General features: G+C 37.7%; 2 protein-coding genes across 10 annotated transcripts in view; both read right to left on the bottom strand.

Moving 5' to 3' along the window:
- The window catches only part of ACOT12 (acyl-CoA thioesterase 12), a 182306-nt gene that overhangs the window by 48033 nt on the left and 115072 nt on the right, over positions 1–19201 (bottom strand). The window lies entirely within an intron of this gene.
- The window catches only part of SSBP2 (single stranded DNA binding protein 2), a 119167-nt gene continuing 103555 nt past the window's right edge, over positions 3590–19201 (bottom strand). For all 9 annotated transcript variants that reach the window (XM_080972979.1, XM_080972983.1, XM_080972980.1 and 6 more), the window contains 8 exons: positions 18382–18430; positions 17510–17545; positions 15028–15082; positions 14092–14162; positions 13575–13653; positions 12173–12201; positions 11328–11426; positions 3590–5825 (listed from right to left, as the gene is read on the bottom strand). In XM_080972979.1, coding sequence (XP_080829105.1) covers positions 5796–5825; positions 11328–11426; positions 12173–12201; positions 13575–13653; positions 14092–14162; positions 15028–15082; positions 17510–17545; positions 18382–18430 — 448 coding nt within the window. In that variant the 3' untranslated portion in view covers positions 3590–5795. The remainder of the gene's footprint in view (positions 5826–11327; positions 11427–12172; positions 12202–13574; positions 13654–14091; positions 14163–15027; positions 15083–17509; positions 17546–18381; positions 18431–19201) is intronic.

Raw genomic sequence — 19201 nt, forward strand, 5'->3', positions numbered from 1 at the left:
GTAAACAGGGCATGCATTGGCTTCCATGCAAGATTTTGCCAATGATTTTTGTGTAAACTACTTATAAAAATAATTTTTATTGCGGTTGTCTCGATACTGTTTATTCAGTAATAATAAAAAAGCCAAAATGATACAAGGACTGTGAAAATACAGAACCTTTAATAAAAGTTTCTGCATTTCATGTGAGGAACTGCTGGACTATAGAATAGGTGTTAGAATCTTCCCCCAGAGGGAAAGTGAAATTCTATTAACTTTTTGGTCTATAAACAACAAGAAGGAATTTGTGTTTTATATATATATATATAAATGTGTAGAGGAATTGATCAGCAGGCAGCATCTATCTCATAATTCATTAGATATATACATCTACAACTTGGAGAATACTACATGCATATCATGTCCATATTCGCCGGTCCAGGTCCAAAGTTAAGCACTTCTATGTCCCATTCATTTTAATGAGAGAAATTCAAACGTGATCAATTATCTCATGGAAGCTGTGGTATTTAAAAGTGTGCAACATGGGCTGAATCATCCTCATTCTAATTATTGTCTGTGGTATAATCTAGAACGAACAGGATTATTCACTGAAAATTCAATATACTAAGCCTAAGCAAGGACTTCAGAAGTCCCAGTTGCATAAGGAAAGTACTCTTCTCCATAGCTACAACTCCCACACCATATAATACACCGTTCTGAAGAGTCTTCAGAACCTCAGCAGCAGCAGCTGAGAAGACTGGAAATGCCCTAGTACAGGCACACAACTCTGGATGCAACCCTTTAGATTATGGACCAAACATAATGATGCTAAAGTAGAAAAAAACATGACAATGAATTCCATTGTTTCTCACTACCAGCTTACATGTTTGATTTTAGGCATAATAATTTTTGAAAGTAAGAGAGCAATGTCCAATTTAATAATGCAAAGCAAACATGCTGAGGATGTCTTCCTACCACCAAATCATTGTAAAGTATCTGACTGTTGTGAATTTTGAAAAGTTTTTTAAAAACCCCCCAAAACACCCCACAAATGTGTCTAGAAAATGGATGGTATCAAGTTATAAATAAAGCTTCCATGTTGGTCAAAAGTAGTATAACAAAAGGGGACATACATCTGTCAACATCAATGGCAAATTCTCTCATTGCATGAGAAGCTTCCTTGCATATCTCACATTTAAATAACAAAAATAAATCTGGATAAAAGTTATTTTGGTGATAAAATATGACTATGTATTCATATGAATACATACCTTAAGCACTAAGTAAGTAAAAAATGTTTCAGATAGGACTACTCAAAGTGGGGTGGGAGGGAACCAAATTCTTTCCAAGAAACTATTTATATATAGGCATAGGTTCATACAGACATAGGTTTCTGTATTATTATTATTTTAAAAAAGCATGGGGCACTGTTGTGCAAAGGCTCAAAATACCAATGTTGAGAGTATTTGTGTGCCTCACAACTGACTCAAGTTGTTCATCTGAACTGAACAAGTTTATTTATGCTCAGAACTCTAGTTCTTTGAAATCAAATTGAGACACTTTATAAAATTTGATCTGTGTATATTTGCCCCGAATTTCAGCTTATTTAAAGGAAAGTGATATATTATACCACAAGACTCTGCATAATACTTAGCATTTGAGGGGGTGGCGCTGTGGTCTAAACCACTGATCCTCTTGGGCTTGCCAATCAGAAGGTCAGCAAAAAATCCACATGACAGGGTGAGCTCCTATTGCTCTGTCCCAGCTTCTGCCAACCTAGCAGTTCGAACGCACACCAGTGCAAGTAGATAAATAGGTACTGCTATGGCGGGAAGATAAACAGTGTTTATGTGCACTCTGGGTTCTGTCACGGTGTTCTGTTGTGCCAGAAGCGGTTTAGTCATGCTGGCCACATGATTCGGAAAGCTGTCTGTGGACAAATGCCGGCTCCCTCGGCCTGAAAAGCTAGATGAGCACCGCACCCCATAGTCACCTTTGACTGGACCTTTACCTTTTACCCAGTATTTATCAAAGTAACCCTTAGCAATTCAGACTATATTTAAGCTGCTGCTGAAATTGTATTGTGACTTTCAATGAATTAAATCAAGACAGCTTTCTGAAGCATTAAGCATGAGCTTGGTGGTATTCTTGAACGTTGCATGCCAAATCCCCTCATAAACATTTGTGTATTTCTTGAAAATAGCAGTCAGGGTACAAATTGACAATACTTGAATTATTTAAAGGACTCAGGAAGAGTCAGTGCAATAGTTACTGGCTAAAACTTGGGATACCAAGGCGAAATGAGGGCACAAATGAAAGGTACAACTTAACAGTAACTACTCCCCTCATCAAATCCATCTAAGTCCATAGCCTCACTTACATCCAAAATGTTGGCAGATATCACAGTGATGATAGACTTTTAACCAACTTCTCTTTTTGATGCAAAGATTCTAGGTTGTTATCCATAAGGATACAAAACACCCAATTTGATCTTACAAATAGCCTCAATCTTGCTATAGTCAACAACTAATTTAATCCCCGTTGCTTTCAATGGGGTCATTTCACACGCAACACCAAACATGGTTTGATGTTTCTGTGCTTACTCCTCCCTCTCTGCCTTCTTCTGCATGTTCTGCTTGATGAGTTATTTCCTGGTTTGCAGGAAACCATAGCTGGCCATTACATTCAAACTGGCAGACTATGGTTTGCCAACCAGGATTGTACATGAAGGGTTGAAGGGGGTGCTGAGCATAAGGCTCATTCCCAAAGTGTCAAACCATTATTTGATGTTTGGTGTCCTTAATGACCAACTGTAGGGGGATTTTGATCCATAAGTTTAAATTAGTGTTAAATTATTTTCCTTTTATTTTATTTTTTAAAAAAACTCAACTGGCAAATGCTGTGTCCATTATGGATGTTAAATGACATCTAAATAAGGTGCCTATAGGATGCCAGTTATGCTGGCAACAATACTTTCAACTAGGACCCAATGTATAGATGAGAAGAAATTTGGGGTATGTACCAAATCAGCCAGGAAAGTAGAAAGAAAATGTTCAGCTGATAACCATGAAAAGAAAAAGGGGGGAAAAAACAGATGAAAATGAATAGGCTTCCTGATATAAGTTTGGCAAATGTGACACAGAAACAAAAGCTTGAAGGAACTGTGCTAGGGGTTTACTCTTATGCAACCGTTTATCCAGATTTGGCTGAGACATATTACTTGGCAAGTGCTGGCAAAAGAAGCATTGTAAATTACAACAACTCATTTTATGAACATTAAAGATAGTTCAGCAGGAGATGGGGGGAAGGGGAGAGAGAATGTTCACCTTCAGACCATCCTCATGCCAATTACAAAGAAAATATTTTAAACTCATTTTCAACAGTTTATATACATAGAGCCCACCCAAAATGATTCACTTGTCTACTTCAGTTATTCTGTCTCCATTACCTGATACTCTGTCTGCATCTGGCATTTTAAAAGCCTGCAAATAATTAAGATCTGGATTAGAAAAAGCTCTGTATTAAACATTTATCACTGTTTTCAAAAGGTAGACTATATTTGTAGCTAGAACTCTACAGCTTTTTTTGAAGGATACCTAGAGAGGCAGAGACATGAATTCATATGAGTTTATTCAGGAACAATTTACAAGTATAAGCAGGATGAAAAAAAGGAAGGTGCTCTTTTAACTACCCACCTTCCTCTTTTAAAAAAAACCCCATATGATTGATCAGTTACTGTGTGAAAAATTTCCATATGCAGACCTGTCCTAAAACAATTCTATCGGCATTCCCACAGGAGAAAGTATTCGTGTCTTAATTAGCCTAAACATACATTTCTTTCTCTGGGGCAAAGGCAGGGTGGGGGCTTGGCTTTAAGGCTTGCATATGACTATAAGACACAGTATAACTGGATGCCTAGAATGTTAGAAAGAAACCAATATTTGGAAAACAATTTCCTATTTCAATTTTGTCTTCTATATTACCAGCCTCTATAAAGACTTAATAGGGAGTAGAAAACAATTCAGACAAAAACACGAATTTATAGATAGCAGTGTCTTTAGATGTTGTATACAACATTATTAGCTCTTAATTTATGTGTTTTACTGGGGAAGTGTGCAAACAGAAGTGGAAAAATTAGGCACATGACGTACTTGGGATCTATGTTCTCCTTCCATTCATGGAAGATTATTTGATCCAAAGGAGGCTTCCAGAGGATAGAAGGGGATGGAGACAATTCTCACAACTTCCCTTTACGTTTGCTCTCTCTTCCTGTGTGTTACATGTTGCAATTCCTCTGTCATTTGGGCCTTAATGTTAGTCGAAGGAATCTGACTTGCATTCCAAAGGGGTAACCAAGTTTGTTGTTTGTTTTTGTCCTGAAAAACACTAGAGACTTAACAAATTTATTATGGCATAAACTTTTTCTAGTCCACAAAAGCTTATTGCATAATAAATTTATAAGTATTCAGGATGCTACATTTAGGATGCTACTCTTTAAGATGCTACATTTAAATGAAGTAATATGAATATTTGTATGGTCTCAGAAACATTGGAAGATTATAGATAAGGGGAAATTGTAGATAGTGGGTAAGGAAGAAGAGAGATTGAAGGGCCATTGAAGAAGGGCAAGAAACTTTCCTCCCCTCCCAACACAAGGTTAATAGGCCTTTAACTTATAACAGGTAACTGGGAGTTAGGGTGTCAGTCATCCCAGTAGACAATTGTGGACTGTTAGAAAAAGCATGCCTTAGAATAGAATCTATAACTTAAAAAAAAAAATCTATTACTACATCTATGGAAGATCATACTAAATAGATTTTATTTTTTCGAAAGGCAGGAAGTCAAAACCTGCCACTTTTATTGCTGGATGCTACAGCAATCAAACCAGAGCCCAACACAGTAATGTTGTATTTCTCTGCATAGATAAAGAAGTTGAGATATACTCAGACTTCCCTTGAAAACAAATATTGAAGGATTTGCACCCTGATCCTCAACATTACCAGAAGTAAATCTGACTTATCCCAGTGGAGCTTATTACCATGCAAATATGTTTAGGATCGCAGTATTAGGCTTCTACGAAGAAACAAGAAAAGAACCCCTTCTATTTTCTTTTCTCTCACTTTTTAGGCAAAGGACAAGTTTTACTTGTTAAGCAAGATTAATGTGTTTCTTCAGTTTCTTGAGATCGTGTAGTTTTCAATTCACATGTTATTGGTATCAAACACAACCTTATGAGAGAGAGCCCTCTTAAAAGCAGTTTTATTCCTATCCATGATGGCAGACATTGACAAAAAACAGAACTTATCCGAGATCTTTTTAAAAAAATAACTTACAAAGCAGTGATATAAACAGCACGGAACAGTTCAGATGGGGAGAGGGAAGCAGTTCTTTTAATAGTTAAAATGTAAACATGAAAAAAGATGGAATAAAAGTCCCTATTTCTTATTTCTACTTAAGATGTCATGTGATAATATTTTACAACGTCCTGCAGGTCTATATATGTATGTGCGCATATCTATGTTTCTGTAACACACACATACATAATACACCTATCCCTACATATACATACACAGATAACTGTTTGCAGTTCAGTTCAGTCTTGGGCAGCTCTGATGTGCCACACAGTTGCTGAAACCAGATCAGGACCCACTTTCTTCACAAAACTGGAAAGATGGTTGGGGTGGGGGGAATGGGGGGTCCAATTGTGGCTGAGATTGTTTCTGTTAAACTGTACACAGGGATGAATAATTTTTCTTCTTTAGTAGCTCTCTGGAGAGGGCCAACTCAGTGCAGCCTTCATGAAGAGACTTGGTAATGGATCACACACTCATTGTCATGCTGGGGGAATACTGAAAAATAGGAATTCACATTTTAGCAGCAACTCAATTCACCAATCCACTAATAGTGAGACTTGAATGCAAGTTTCTCATGACCCTAGTCATGCTTTCATGCGGTGCTCATGTGCATACTTCTAGCTTCCTAATTAACAGAGATATAGATATCTTACCTACCATAGTATCAGAAGCCATATAAGTAGTTTCTGGTAAGACAAAACACTCTGCTACCATAAGAGCAGCTATCAAGGTTACAAACCTGTAATTGGGTGAATTCCTTACAGAAAAAAACAAGAACTTGCAGACTAGCAAGATAGCATTTGCGTGAATGAGGGCTGATGATAAGAATCAGAGTTTTGATCTCTATAAACTTTATGGAAAATTGTGTTCAGCACTTCCTAAAACACTTTTTGGCACATAGCGTTATTTTCTTTCTTTGTGACAAGAAGAGCTGATGTGGTACCTGCCCCCCCCCCGATGTTTTGGACTGTAACTTCCATCATCCCTGACCATTAGCCAAGCTGGCTGGGGCTGATCAGAGTTGTAGTCCACAACATATAGAGAGGGCACCAGCTGTCCATGTATTTGTTGGAGATTCATTCCCCATGTTTGCAGTCATGAGATTGTTGTCTATCACATGATGGTGTATGTTTTCATTCCACAGTGTGGGAAGTGACGGAGACAGGATGTTTGTGTTACTGTGTTCCGTGAAGTGGGACTATTGTCCTTTGTTTTCTCTCTTTGCTATCTAATGAGAAAGAGGCAGAAGCTAAGTCAGAATGCTCTGAGTGTATTATATGCTGTGCTATTGGTTCTGTTATGCAAACTGTGAATACTCTGCGGATCCCTGACTGTGCTAATGCCTTTTGGCATTAGTCGCTGTGATGTTCGGGCAGAAGAAAGCTTTTGACGCTCCTGAACGATTGACCAGGAGGGAGAGAACATGCCAGTCGGGCATGTGTCTCTTCCAAGGTCCTACATGAGAGTAGGATGCTCCTAACAGCATTAGGGCACCAGTTGATGATTGACCATATTCATTTGGCATTATTTCAGAAACATACTTTGGCTTTTGTTTAATATGCACATACTTCATCACAGAACCTGGACTCACACACATGCTTTGCAACACAGTATTTATTCATAGCACTTGAATCTGACACCCATAATCACACTGCTAAAGAGTTAAATGTTTTAAGTGCCAAGTGAATTGAAATGCCACATCAAGTCCAGTATTTAGTTTTAGGCAGAACTCCTGTAGATGTTGCAACTCAACAAAGCTGATTTCGATACTTAATGGCTACACTGAAAGAAACAGAGAAATCAGTGTGCTGGGATATCAGTAGGTTAGCAAATGTTTGGTAGCTATTCAGAGAAAGTCTTTTAAACAACCTTTTAATTGGATTTCTCTTCAGCTGCATCTCAAAGACTCGGTAAAATTTGCAGTGAGACGTAAGGTCAAACTGTAGAATGATTTTAAATATCCACATAAAAAAGCTCCTAAGTTTTCCTCAGCTTCATTTACTGTATAGCAGGACTAAGATCCTTAAAATCAGCCAAGTAGAAAGTCAGTGCGTAGCAGTATCAGGGCAACTTATAATAGTGGGGAAAATAATATATCCAATAAAATTACTTCACATGCTAATTCATTTAGCTCCCTTCCCCATTTTCCAAAACTGATTTTGTTCCATCCAGTTTCTAAGTGAATTATGCTGAACTGTGAGGTAAGGACAGCTACATTTATTTTAGTATTATGGGATTAAATCTAAAAGAGCTATATCTTTTAGCAACACCCTTAGTGTTGCTCTGCTTACAGTAAGTCTTCTGTACGTGGAATGGAGAAGGAAGCCACTTTTGGCAATCCCCCTTACACCCCATCCCCCCTCTACCCAACTTGCTCTGGAGGGACTTGCGATCCTCTAGAGCAGATTTGGGGAGGGGAGGGCTGCAGTGGAGTCGGGGATATCAATAATAATAATAATAATAATAATAATAATAATAATAACTGTTCCCCTTCCCATTCAGCTGATGGAAATTTTACCATAAGCTTGAGTGCCACTGCTGGATACAACTCAGATTTTACATTAAGCCGGTTTTATTCATTTTTGAATAATTACACCTTGTAAATAATAATAATTGTAGGGATATTTTTCTCACTGCTAATTCATACAATGGCATATTTGTGACAGACACCCAAAGAAAAAGCATACAATAGTTCTGGAAATAGGAAGCTTTGCTTGAATTAGGGCAAATTTAGGTCTCTTCATTCAAACAAAGTAGCAAGTATATCAAATTCATCTTCAGCATAAATAGTTCCAATTGGTGGTTCCGGCATCCTTTAATTCCAATTGGAGCAAAACCATTAACTGGGTCAGCATAACTGATTTTTTAAAATATAGGATTCATGACGAGTTCAAAATCTAACCTTAAAGAATGGAGTATGAGCATATTTTGAAGACTCATGAAAATATCTACCTTCAGTGCAATAGGTACATAAAATTATTTGTGAATGAACACTAGAGGGCATTATTGTTTATCATTACCTTAAAAGACTAACACAAATGTGCTCAGGAACGTATTTTAATTCAGCCATTTCAGAATGACTTTTTTTCAGTTGATTTAGGTAACCAATAGCCTTGACGTCCATTGGCTAAAAGTTACGAGTCTAGTGTTGGGATGCATTTCAAAGAACAGACCTAAACAAAAAAATTATATCATGTAGTTTGAAGAGTTTGGAATATAACTCATAATTTTTGCCATATTTAGGGGCCAAGAAGGTTTTAAATGATTGGAAGAGATCCACAATGAAATAGAAAAGCTAGTGGAAGCATCATGCAAGAAACAAAATAAAACAAAGGAAAAACCACTTATAGCCATATGAAAAAGGTATAGCCTATGGATAAAATAATTTATGAATTTTATCTACAATTCTCCTTATTACATACCATTTAGCTAATCAGTCATATCTGCATTGAGTTAATGTTTATTTGGCAAAGCACTATGCATCCCTGTTGCCTATCAGTAGTAGCTTCTTTATTTAGGTTAATTTGTATAATGTTAACTCAAAAATAATTTTATCTAAAAAATAAAATCACATAAGCAAATATTAAATTCAGAACATTAAAAACAATTCAGCAACCAGCAGTAATAATGTAGAAATATTTGTGGTTCTTTGCAGACATGTAGTCCACTTTTTTCTCCACTAATAGTAGAAAAGTAAACAAATGCATATTTGAAAATATAGTTTATAATAAGTGACAACTGCCTATGTTCTCATGGGAAAAGAGCATTACTTGGCAATGCAGTAATATTAAGAGAGAAAAAATGGAACAGCACACTCAGAGCATGTACAAAAATAGCACACACAACAAGGTTATAGTTCATGTTTTAGTGTCTCAAGGGAAGTTTATTTTAATTTGCAACAAAATAGGAACAGGAAGAAACATGAACAGCTAATTATCCAAGGATATCACTATGGCATCCTATCAGTGTACAACTGTTTAATAATTAGGTCTAAAGGAAAAGACATACCCCCCCACCCTATTGTGTTTTTAATTAGTTTTTTTATTATTGTAAACTGCTTTGGGATAAAGGTTTGCTGAAAAGTGGGATAAAAATGGAACAAAGTGTTTATTACAGTTAATTCTGTTCTTACATTATAGCTATATATTTATATCCCACCTTTTCCCCTTGCAACTCAAAACAGACAGGCGGTAGCCTATCCTAGCCCGTGCCTGTTTCTTTGCTGCATAGTGTGTCTTCCACTGCTCTCCAATCCAAAGGGCTGATCAGCTGCAGCAATTTTCCAGCGTGAATGAAGTGCTCCCAGGAATACAATATGCCCAGGAATACATATTTACCTGTTAAAACTCAAACCATCCTAACCCAACTTTCAAATATATTTCATTCTGAATTATAGGATTATCTACATCTGTCAATGACATTTTCATGACTCTGTGGAACAGCTGAATGACAATGGAAGAACAACTCACTGTTTAAGAGTTAATCTGCTCACTGCTATAGTGCACTGCCTTCATGTACTAAAGTCTACTAATCCAAGCAGTAGCAAGTCTATTTTCTTCATATCCAGCATGCCCACTATGGGAAGGAACACTAATCCTGCCCATCCAATTGTGCTTAATCATAGTTGCCTAATAATTTGTGGGGTAGAAGAGCAAGGACCACAACCATGGTGATCTACAACTTCCATTATCTGTGATCAGAGGCCATGATGGCTGGGACTGATGGGAGTGTGGCCAGGCATCTAGAAGGGACACCATGTTGACTATAGAGCATTATGGGTTGGCATCGTCTTCTCAGAAAAACTGACATCAGTTTATCAATATAGATATCTGGTAGTCTTTGGCAACACACTGTATGTGAGGAAATGTATATCACATTCACCATGGTCACATCTTCATTCTGTTACTGAACCCAAAGGCACAGCATGGTAGGGACACTTTTACTTAATGGTATCCTTGCCTATATAGGTTGCAAATCTTCATATAGCCAATCCTCATACTTCCAAATGCAATGTAAGGCAGTTTGCAAAATTATTTGTCACCACCATCACAACGAATCTGTTTGCAACCGAAACATTGGGTTTTTTTGCTCCCTTTCAAATAATACTTAAGAGCTTGAAAATTATCTGTTGCTTTGTGACACTGGTCTGTATTCCCTTGCTGATAACAGGGTATCAGACAGGTCCATATATACTTCACTACGAATTCAGCCCTCTTCAATAAATTCTGTATACAAGTTCAGAAAAATGTTGAAGAAACAGATTGGAACTTTTTGAGAACAGCCATGCCAGCATTATACCATTTTCTGCAAAATCATCAACAAGACAATCTCTACTTGTGGAAAGAAGGAAGTAAAAAAACAGCTAATTTGTCAGAATTGCCAAAGCACGGTGATCCTAGCACAATACCTGATAACAGGCTAAAAATTGGTGTGTGGGTGTATAATATACAATACATAGGTCTATATTTTAAGCTTCATAAAACCATTTTATCCATAAGCAGAGTCTATACTACAATCTTCACACATTATACACATTTTTCATGTTCCTGTGTATGCCATTTGCATGATGCTTTCACTATTTCAGTATTTTATGGATCTTTTCTAGTCATATTTAGCCTTCATATCCCAAATAAACTAGGCCAACTGTGTGAAAGTTATCGTCTCAAACATCTAAATGGATGGATTGCAAAAATCCATTTTCAATCTTTTCTTTAAACGCATCACAACAATAAACTGCAGGAAAATTTGCAAAAAACAAATAAATATTTAGCTCAAGTAGATGGTGGAACAACAATGGCCTAAAATGTCTCCAGGAAATAACAAGCTTTTAAAAGAAAAAGGTCCTAACAGCCAAACTCTGGATTCTCTTCTGAAAAACACCTGATGTGCGCTGTGTTCAAATTTGTTTGATTGCCATGATTGTAAGCTTTCTAAAGGACTGAAAGTAATATGTGCAAGTTATTCAGTAGCACCCAAAAAATAAAATATAATACTTACACTCTCACTCTGAAAAGGGTTTAGAAAGTTTCCACCCATTTCACCATCATCTCGAGGGGTCCCGGGCTGATTGCTCATGCTCATATTACTGGGAGAGTTCTATTTGAAGAACACAACAGGAGAGCCAATGCTGTATGTGTGAATTTATTCTTGTTTTATGTAAATGAAAGAATTCAAGGACGAAAATATAAAACCCATAGCACTGCCACATTGTATTCTTGCCTCAATTCTCACGAGTGATTGACATATATTTTATATTTGCCATATGAGGTCCAAAGCAGAGCTCTTCCTCTATCATCCACATATATGTATACTCTAACATAGTGCACAACCAATAGATGTCTAGTTTCTCTTAGAATCCCTATTAAAGTCACCTCCGGCTACAAACCAAAAATCAAAACGTGCCCCCAAAAGGTGTTAACTTCTGGTTTGTGAGGTGGCATTTTGATGGGGGTTAAATTTGGTAGTTTCAGGATGGCAAGGGGAAAAGCGTTGAACATACTTAATGCAGCTGTCTGGATTATGGCATTTGCATCATCAATACTGAATACATGCATTTTAGTACATTGATCACAAATAGGATAAGTGATTAGAGATCATCAGGAAAATAATCCCTTATGTTCAGGAAAATCAATAAGCTAAATCCATTTAATGGAACACATATCAAGATTTAGTTTCAACCTTCTATAAATGATAATCTCATTTGCATAATGCCCTCAAAGTGTTGATAATCCAATAACAACTACTTCATTTTAAACAAGGTGTTCGTTTGTTTTTAAGTGTTTAACCACCGTAATAAATCTGCTTAAGAGAAAAACAGTGCCAAACATCAAATATATACTTACTTTGGAGATACTGTCCATGTCTCCTGAGCCTAAAATTAAAATGAAGATTCAGTTTAGTTGTGGATTTCATCACTGATTCTTTTCCAAACGTGAATACCTTTAATTTTGCCACAATTATGAGCCTTTTAATTTCAATGGGTCCAATAAATCAGTATCAATAGCATGATGCTGCAAGTTTAGGCATAAAATCTGTTATCAGCTATGGCTTAGGCACATAAAGGTTGTAATGGGAGGTGTGGGTGTTTGCTATTTCATAGTAAGAAGCTAGGTGCATCATATCAGCAAATATGGCAAGATTTCCGGTTGGCTAGAGCATGAATTGGAAAAGTGGTACAGGACCCAGACACCAGGAGTTTCCGCTAAGGTCATCGTTAAAGCAAAAGGGGAAGCTTAGGGAGCCTATCAAGGAATCCTACAGATACCATTCTATCAGGAGGTCCATTCCACATGATGTTCGAATCAGTCCTTTAGAGTTGGGCCACCTAACCTTTGGAACTCCCTCCCACTATATCACACAGGATATCTGACCTGGATTTGAACTGATTTTATGTATGGGTTGCTGCTTTCAACTTTTTCTATTGATAGTTGTTTTCCAAAAATGTTTTTTTTTTAACCTATTGTGTTTCTGTGAAGTTGCTACAGCTCAAGTTGGGACAGCCAAGATAAGTAAATTGAAACAAGATGTAAGCCATTTTTCTGCATTCTGCTTGACTTTTTTTTTTTTTGCAAATTCACACCCAGAGCATGCTACCACCAGCAGAGGAGTTGTTGTTTTGACATCCTTGCTCATGGGAAATGAACAAAAGTCACAGTTGTTTACCGTCTGTCTGCTGTATTGTGGCAACGTCTCTGTATGAAACCAGTTGCATTATCATGGATGAGGAAGAAGTGGTCAACCCAAGTAAAACAGTCCTGTGCAAACACCCCACCAGTTGCCGAATGAGCAAAAGCTCTCCCCCTCTGCATAAACAGACTTTCCCACTCTGCCCTTGCTTGTTCTTTCAGTATTTTGATTTTGTAACTCAACCCTCAGTTGTTTTTTATTTTATTTTCACCTTAACTTTAAGGAGAGAACTTCCAGGACTTTTAAATTTCCTGGCATGTTATCATGAAACCTTACTCCAGAATCATAGCATGTTAGGGCTTTCCACCTGTGCAGTTTTATTCTAACGTCTAAAACACATGCAACTTAATTTATAAAGCACGATAGGAATCCCAAGTAGACAATATATATTTTGTATGCCAGGGGTTTTTTTTTGCTAGAAACCTGAGAATTGCCATTTAGAAATCAACTTCCCTGGCTGGAAAGAAAATTTTGAAAACGTAATGGAAGTAATTCAAAACAAGGCATTCTGAAATGAACTCAGCACAGAGTTAAGAAGTCAAGGTGTAGTACTCTTACCTAATGATCCATTCATATGATGTGAATCCATGCCACCCAATCCACCCATAGGGCCATCAGACCCTGGTCCCATTGGAAACTGCAGAAAGTTAAAATACATCATACTACATGCTATTAAGTAACTTTCACCACTTAAAAAATCTATGGTAAAGAATAAACTGCATGGTAAAAACTGGAATATGAATAACAATCTTGTTTCTATTTCTGTCAATATTGTATTTAAACAGTAAAAATAATTATCTCCAGAAATAGCTAGAAAAAGAGCTAGGAAATTCCCTAAACCACGAGAGATACTCACATAAGTAATATTTATGTTAACATCATTACATCAGAGTATGACCTTGTAGCAGCCACTGCAAACAATTCTATATTAATGAAAATTTAGTGGAGCAATGTTGGCATGTATATAAGTCATGTTCTTTCACATAAAGGGAGATAAGACATACAAGAATAATGTTTCATACACTAGTGTTTAAGCTGCACAATTTAAATATGCATTTTCATTTCTGATATTTACATTAGGTCTGTTGGGTCCAGGAGGAACTGCATTCATTAAAGTGTACATATTGTCTCCAGAGTTGGTTGAATCTGAAACAAAAATATATGTAGGAGGTCACACATCTTCAAAGGAAAACAGCCAGTGAACACAATGAGCTATTAATTCAAGGCATGCTTACAGTGCCACGGAAGAACACATTTCAGAACTGCTCTCAAATTGGACGTACAGTACACATTATTGTTAACATCAACTGTAATGTATTTTGCTTATAAGCAGCATTCGGCTAGACTGTGAGCAAATGCTTGATAAGGGATTTGCTGCAGATGTTAAAAGGAAAACAGGAGCAAATATTGCATAGGCATGGACCAGCAGCAGTTTCCTTCTTTTAACATGGAAAATAACTGAACCCAGATGAGAATCCATTAGTATTCAAACTGAAGGTCACGAATATCCAATCTGCTTTGCTTGCTCCATTAATGGTTCGTGAGAAGGCACTTCCCTAATGTTTGTGCAAGAAGCAATGACAATGAGAAGTCTGGCCTTTCAAAATGGAAGAACTGAAGAGGTACAGAGGAGAACCAGCTATGATTTAACAAGCATCCAGACACAATTTGGCACTGGGCCAAAGGCAAACAGTTCTTGCCTTCTTAGTAATTTCTGCCTGTTGTGGATGCTCTACCAAAGGGATGTATTCAGGTTTGAAAGAATGATTCATAAAGCTGTGTTAGTCGTCCATAATTAATAAAATTATAAGTTGCATCCATGTATAGGAAGATGGAATCCTAAAGTGATTGTTGAAATGTTAAGCAAAATGACGTACATTTCTCTTACCTGTGTATGCATTTTAATTATTTGTTGCCTAAATCGTGCATTTCCAGTATTTAAAAAAATGATGTACATTTTAAAAAAATTATTTTGCATTGCTTTGACATTTTCTGGTTAAAATTGGGATACCTGCTGGACTAGGCATGATGGGTGTTCCCGGTGGCCCCCCGCCTCCTGGTGGACCCTAAAAACCAAACCAAACCATTTAATTAATAAACACACAAAAGAGCAGTCAGGATCACTGAAGAGACTGAAGTAAACAATATGCTTTTGAAGGGTTTCGCCCACGTGACAGAATTGACATATTTTATTTCATCATTCATTCACTCAGATAGTTGAGTGCTTATTAATTTGGAAGTGAAACAAGGCCATCGAAAAATAAGAGAGCAATTTCTACATACACATGGAACTCCCCAGTTATGTGCAAATATATGTCTATATTGTTTTTAAAGTAGCAGCTGAGTTTACTTGAACCATGGCTGGTAGAAGCACCAAGGGCACTTTAACCAAGTTGGGAGGGGAGGGTGTGTGTCTCAGGCATGTAAGTTCTGTGCCTTCCTTACGCCGATCAGTTAAGGATCCCAAGTGCATTAGCCACATGGAACCTAAAACAGCAAGCAAAGGGGATAAGAAGAAAACCATAATATTTGGTTTTGGCTTAGCTAGCAAGGTCAGCCAAGAAATTTGGATCCTTCCTTATCAGATTCCATCTGGGGATCAAATTACACTACTGACTACTGGGGGACGGACAGTAAGACAGACTTACAGTGGATGCTCGGGTTGCGAACGTGATCCATGCAGGAGGCACAGTTGCAACCCGCTGCATTCGCAACCCACAGCGCTGCGTCTGCGCACGTGCGTGTCGCAATTTGGCCCAAAGCGCGATTTAGTGTTTCTGCACATGCACGAGTGCCGAAACCCGGAAGTAACCTGTTCCAGTATTCGGCGCGGTGTGCAACCTGAAAACGTGCAAGCTGAAGCGTCTGTAACCCGAGGTGTGACTGTACTTACATCTTAATTGCTAATTTCTCTCACATGTCAAATTTGTCACCACTTTGTAACTGTGAATTCAGGTTCAAATTTGTACACTCTATATAGGTAAAGGTAAAGGGACCCCTGACCATTAGGTCCAGTTGTGGCCGACTCTGGGGTTGCGGCGCTCATCTCGCTTTATTGGCTGAGGGAGCCGGCGTACAGCTTCTGGGTCATGTGGCCAGCATGACTAAGCTGCTTCTGGTGAACCAGAGCAGCGCACAGAAACGCCGTTTACCTTCCCGCCGGAATGGTACCTATTTATCTACTTGCACTTTGACGTGCTTTCAAACTGCTAGGTTGGCAGGAGCAGGGACCGAGCAATGGGAGCTCACCCCGTCGCAGGGATTCAAACCACTGACCTGATCGGCAAGTCCTAGGCTCTGTGGTTTAACCCATAGCGCCACCCGCATCCCTCTATATAGAGCACACCTAAATATTCTAGTAAATTTGGCAAGCTTGATAACCGCTTTTTAAAGACACAAGCATATTAAGGTTTCACAGCAGGTTGTGATCTTGAAACTTTTGCTACCTCCAGTTATCTAGACCAGGGGTGGCTAACCTCTTTTAACACTAATACCTCATCCTGGGGGGAGGGGGGTGATCTCAGTGGTGGGCATGGTCACACCTCTCTTTCACACACCCACACCTGCCCACCCTTTCTTCTGGCCCCCTTCCTGCTCAAATGATTGACTTGATGACCACACAAGGGGAAATATGCAGGGTACTGGGCTGGGTACAGAACTTTAACTCTCTGGGCATGCCAGGCTTCTCTCTCCCTTTTCTGCCCTACTGGATTCTACTTTGCAGGATGAGTCTGGTGGCAATTGTGGATGTCAGATGTATAACCAAGTCACGATATTCAATCTGTGGCAGTATGGCTATCTGCTATGTGTATCGTTATGACATGGTTCTAATAATCCTCTAAAATCACTGGTTGTAAATATTTAATAACAAAAGTTTTAGATAAAAAACCTAGCTACATTCCCTAAACCAATTATTTTGACGATTACAATGGTGATTGTAAGATCAGGTTGTAAGATTGTAAGATCAGGTTGTAAGATTGTAAGATCAGGTTTTAAGATCAGGTTTTCAAGTCCCACTCAGTTTAAGTGAAGAAAATAAAACAAGTCAAAACAGAACGGAAAAAGTGTGAAACATGTTCTCATATTTCACAAAATTTTATTTGTGAGTATACTGTTAGATACTTTTTAGACCCTTCAATACAAATGAAATTTCTTAAATTCAAGCTCATAACTGTGTTCCTCAAAACAGCTGCTTTTACTTTTTCATTATTGAAGACTATGCATTGTACCAGTTAGAGAACATATGCTGAAGTAAAACCCAGCATTCAGGGCAATTTTGGCAAGACTGTTAACTGTTTTACTAATGAACATCAACATATGTACTACAAATATATAGCAGACGCAATGATACAAAACAGATCAGCTGTTCACTTCTCAACCAATACACATGGGTTTTCCTCAACATCTGGACAACCATTTCTTAACCCAAATGGAACGTAGCATTTATGCTAATGACTGCACATATATAAGCGGACACACACAAGCATACTCACTACATAATTCCCAGGTGACGCAGAAGAGTATGGTATCTGAAAAAGAAAAGAAAAGAAAACTGAGCTTTATTCCCTTTGAGATATAATTCTTTTATTTCTAAAAATGCTTCATTTTGAAATTTAAAAATAGTTTCTAGAAAGAAGAACAAGTCAGCAAATCACTGCTAAAAAAATACCAGCGATCAAGTGATATATAAATGCCCAATAAATAAATAAATAAATAAATAAATGCCACCTTACTACTGCCATTTCCACTATTTAAATCGTATTAAGTAAAGCTGAAGATGAACATTTTATTATGGTTTTTCCATGCAGCAATTGTTGTCAGAAAGCATTTTGTGGTTTTAAATGTTCTGTATAAATCAGCAGAATCAAGAATGGAAGAATCTTTGTTAAACAAAACAGCTGAGTTCATACTATGAGGAGTAGCAACTTATTTTATATCACCTTTCTATAAAAAACAACAACAAAGGCAGCTAACAAAATAAAAAACCACCACCAAACAATTAAGGTATCAAAACACAATAAATGTAACACGGCAGCATAACAGGCTATTTTTAAAGTAGTGATAATTATAAGATTATAAGGAATGGGTAAACAGGTAATCCAACTGCCTTGTCACCAAAAGCCACCTGAAACAGAAATAGAAAAGCTAAATGCAAGGAAGATGAAAATAGACCTACAACAGGTACTGAATTCCGCTTATGAAAAGACCCTCGGATGTGTATCTTCAGGGAGCAGAATGATACAGATAGTATCACCAGGTATGCTGATAAAGTTATGAACAACTTAACAGTAAGTTTTGCTTTTTGCTTTTTTCAAAAGGCATAACACAGGATTACAAATTCCAGTACATTTTGATATATACTTACAGAATTGGCATTTGTAGGGTTTGGCCAAGGTCTACCACCTCCCGGACCCCTAAAATATAAAAGTTCACAAGATAATTTGAGCTGCAGGAGAGGTAAGAGGAAGGTGAAATACAATTCTGAGTGTGGAAGTCTTTTTGTGTAGTGTTGGATCCCGCTCTTAATATAGAGGCCAGTAGCATCCTCTAGTCTAATAAAGACTTCCCCAGAAATATAATATAGACACAACCTTACACCATCTAATTGAAAGATAGACAAAGAATATTTTAGGGGGGGAAAGGGGGTGGGAGGAAATTTAAAGCTACAGTTTCCGGACAGTTAGAGGATTCTTAAACCACCTAATCTAATACCATCCACCACTTGCTTCTGCATCCTTTGCCACTCCTGTGTTGTTGGAAGTCCTTCAGCTTTCTCCCAATGGAAGTGTAGAGCGTTTGAGGACTGGGACATTCACAGGGAAACCAAAATGCTTGTTTACAAAGCTATTGTACTGTGCACCAACTTTACTGTATGTTTGTGAAACATGGACCGCTTATAAATGCCATCTCCAACTCCTCAAAAGATTCCAACAACAGTGTCTCCCCAAAAATTATATATCACTTGGGAAGACAGGCAAACTAATGTCAGTGTACTGGAAGAAGCAAAGATCACTAGTGTCGAAGCAACGATTCTTCAACATCAACTTACTGGACTGGTCATGTTGTTCGGATGCCTGATTATCATCCAAAGCAACTACTCTATTGCCAACTTAATGGAAAGCGTAATGCCGGTGGACAACAAAACAGGTTAAAGACACTCTAAAAACAAATCTAGACAAATCTAA

Source organism: Podarcis pityusensis, assembly GCF_964106645.2.
Source record: "Podarcis pityusensis genome assembly, chromosome: 11".
Taxonomy (NCBI): Eukaryota; Metazoa; Chordata; class Lepidosauria; order Squamata; family Lacertidae; genus Podarcis; species Podarcis pityusensis.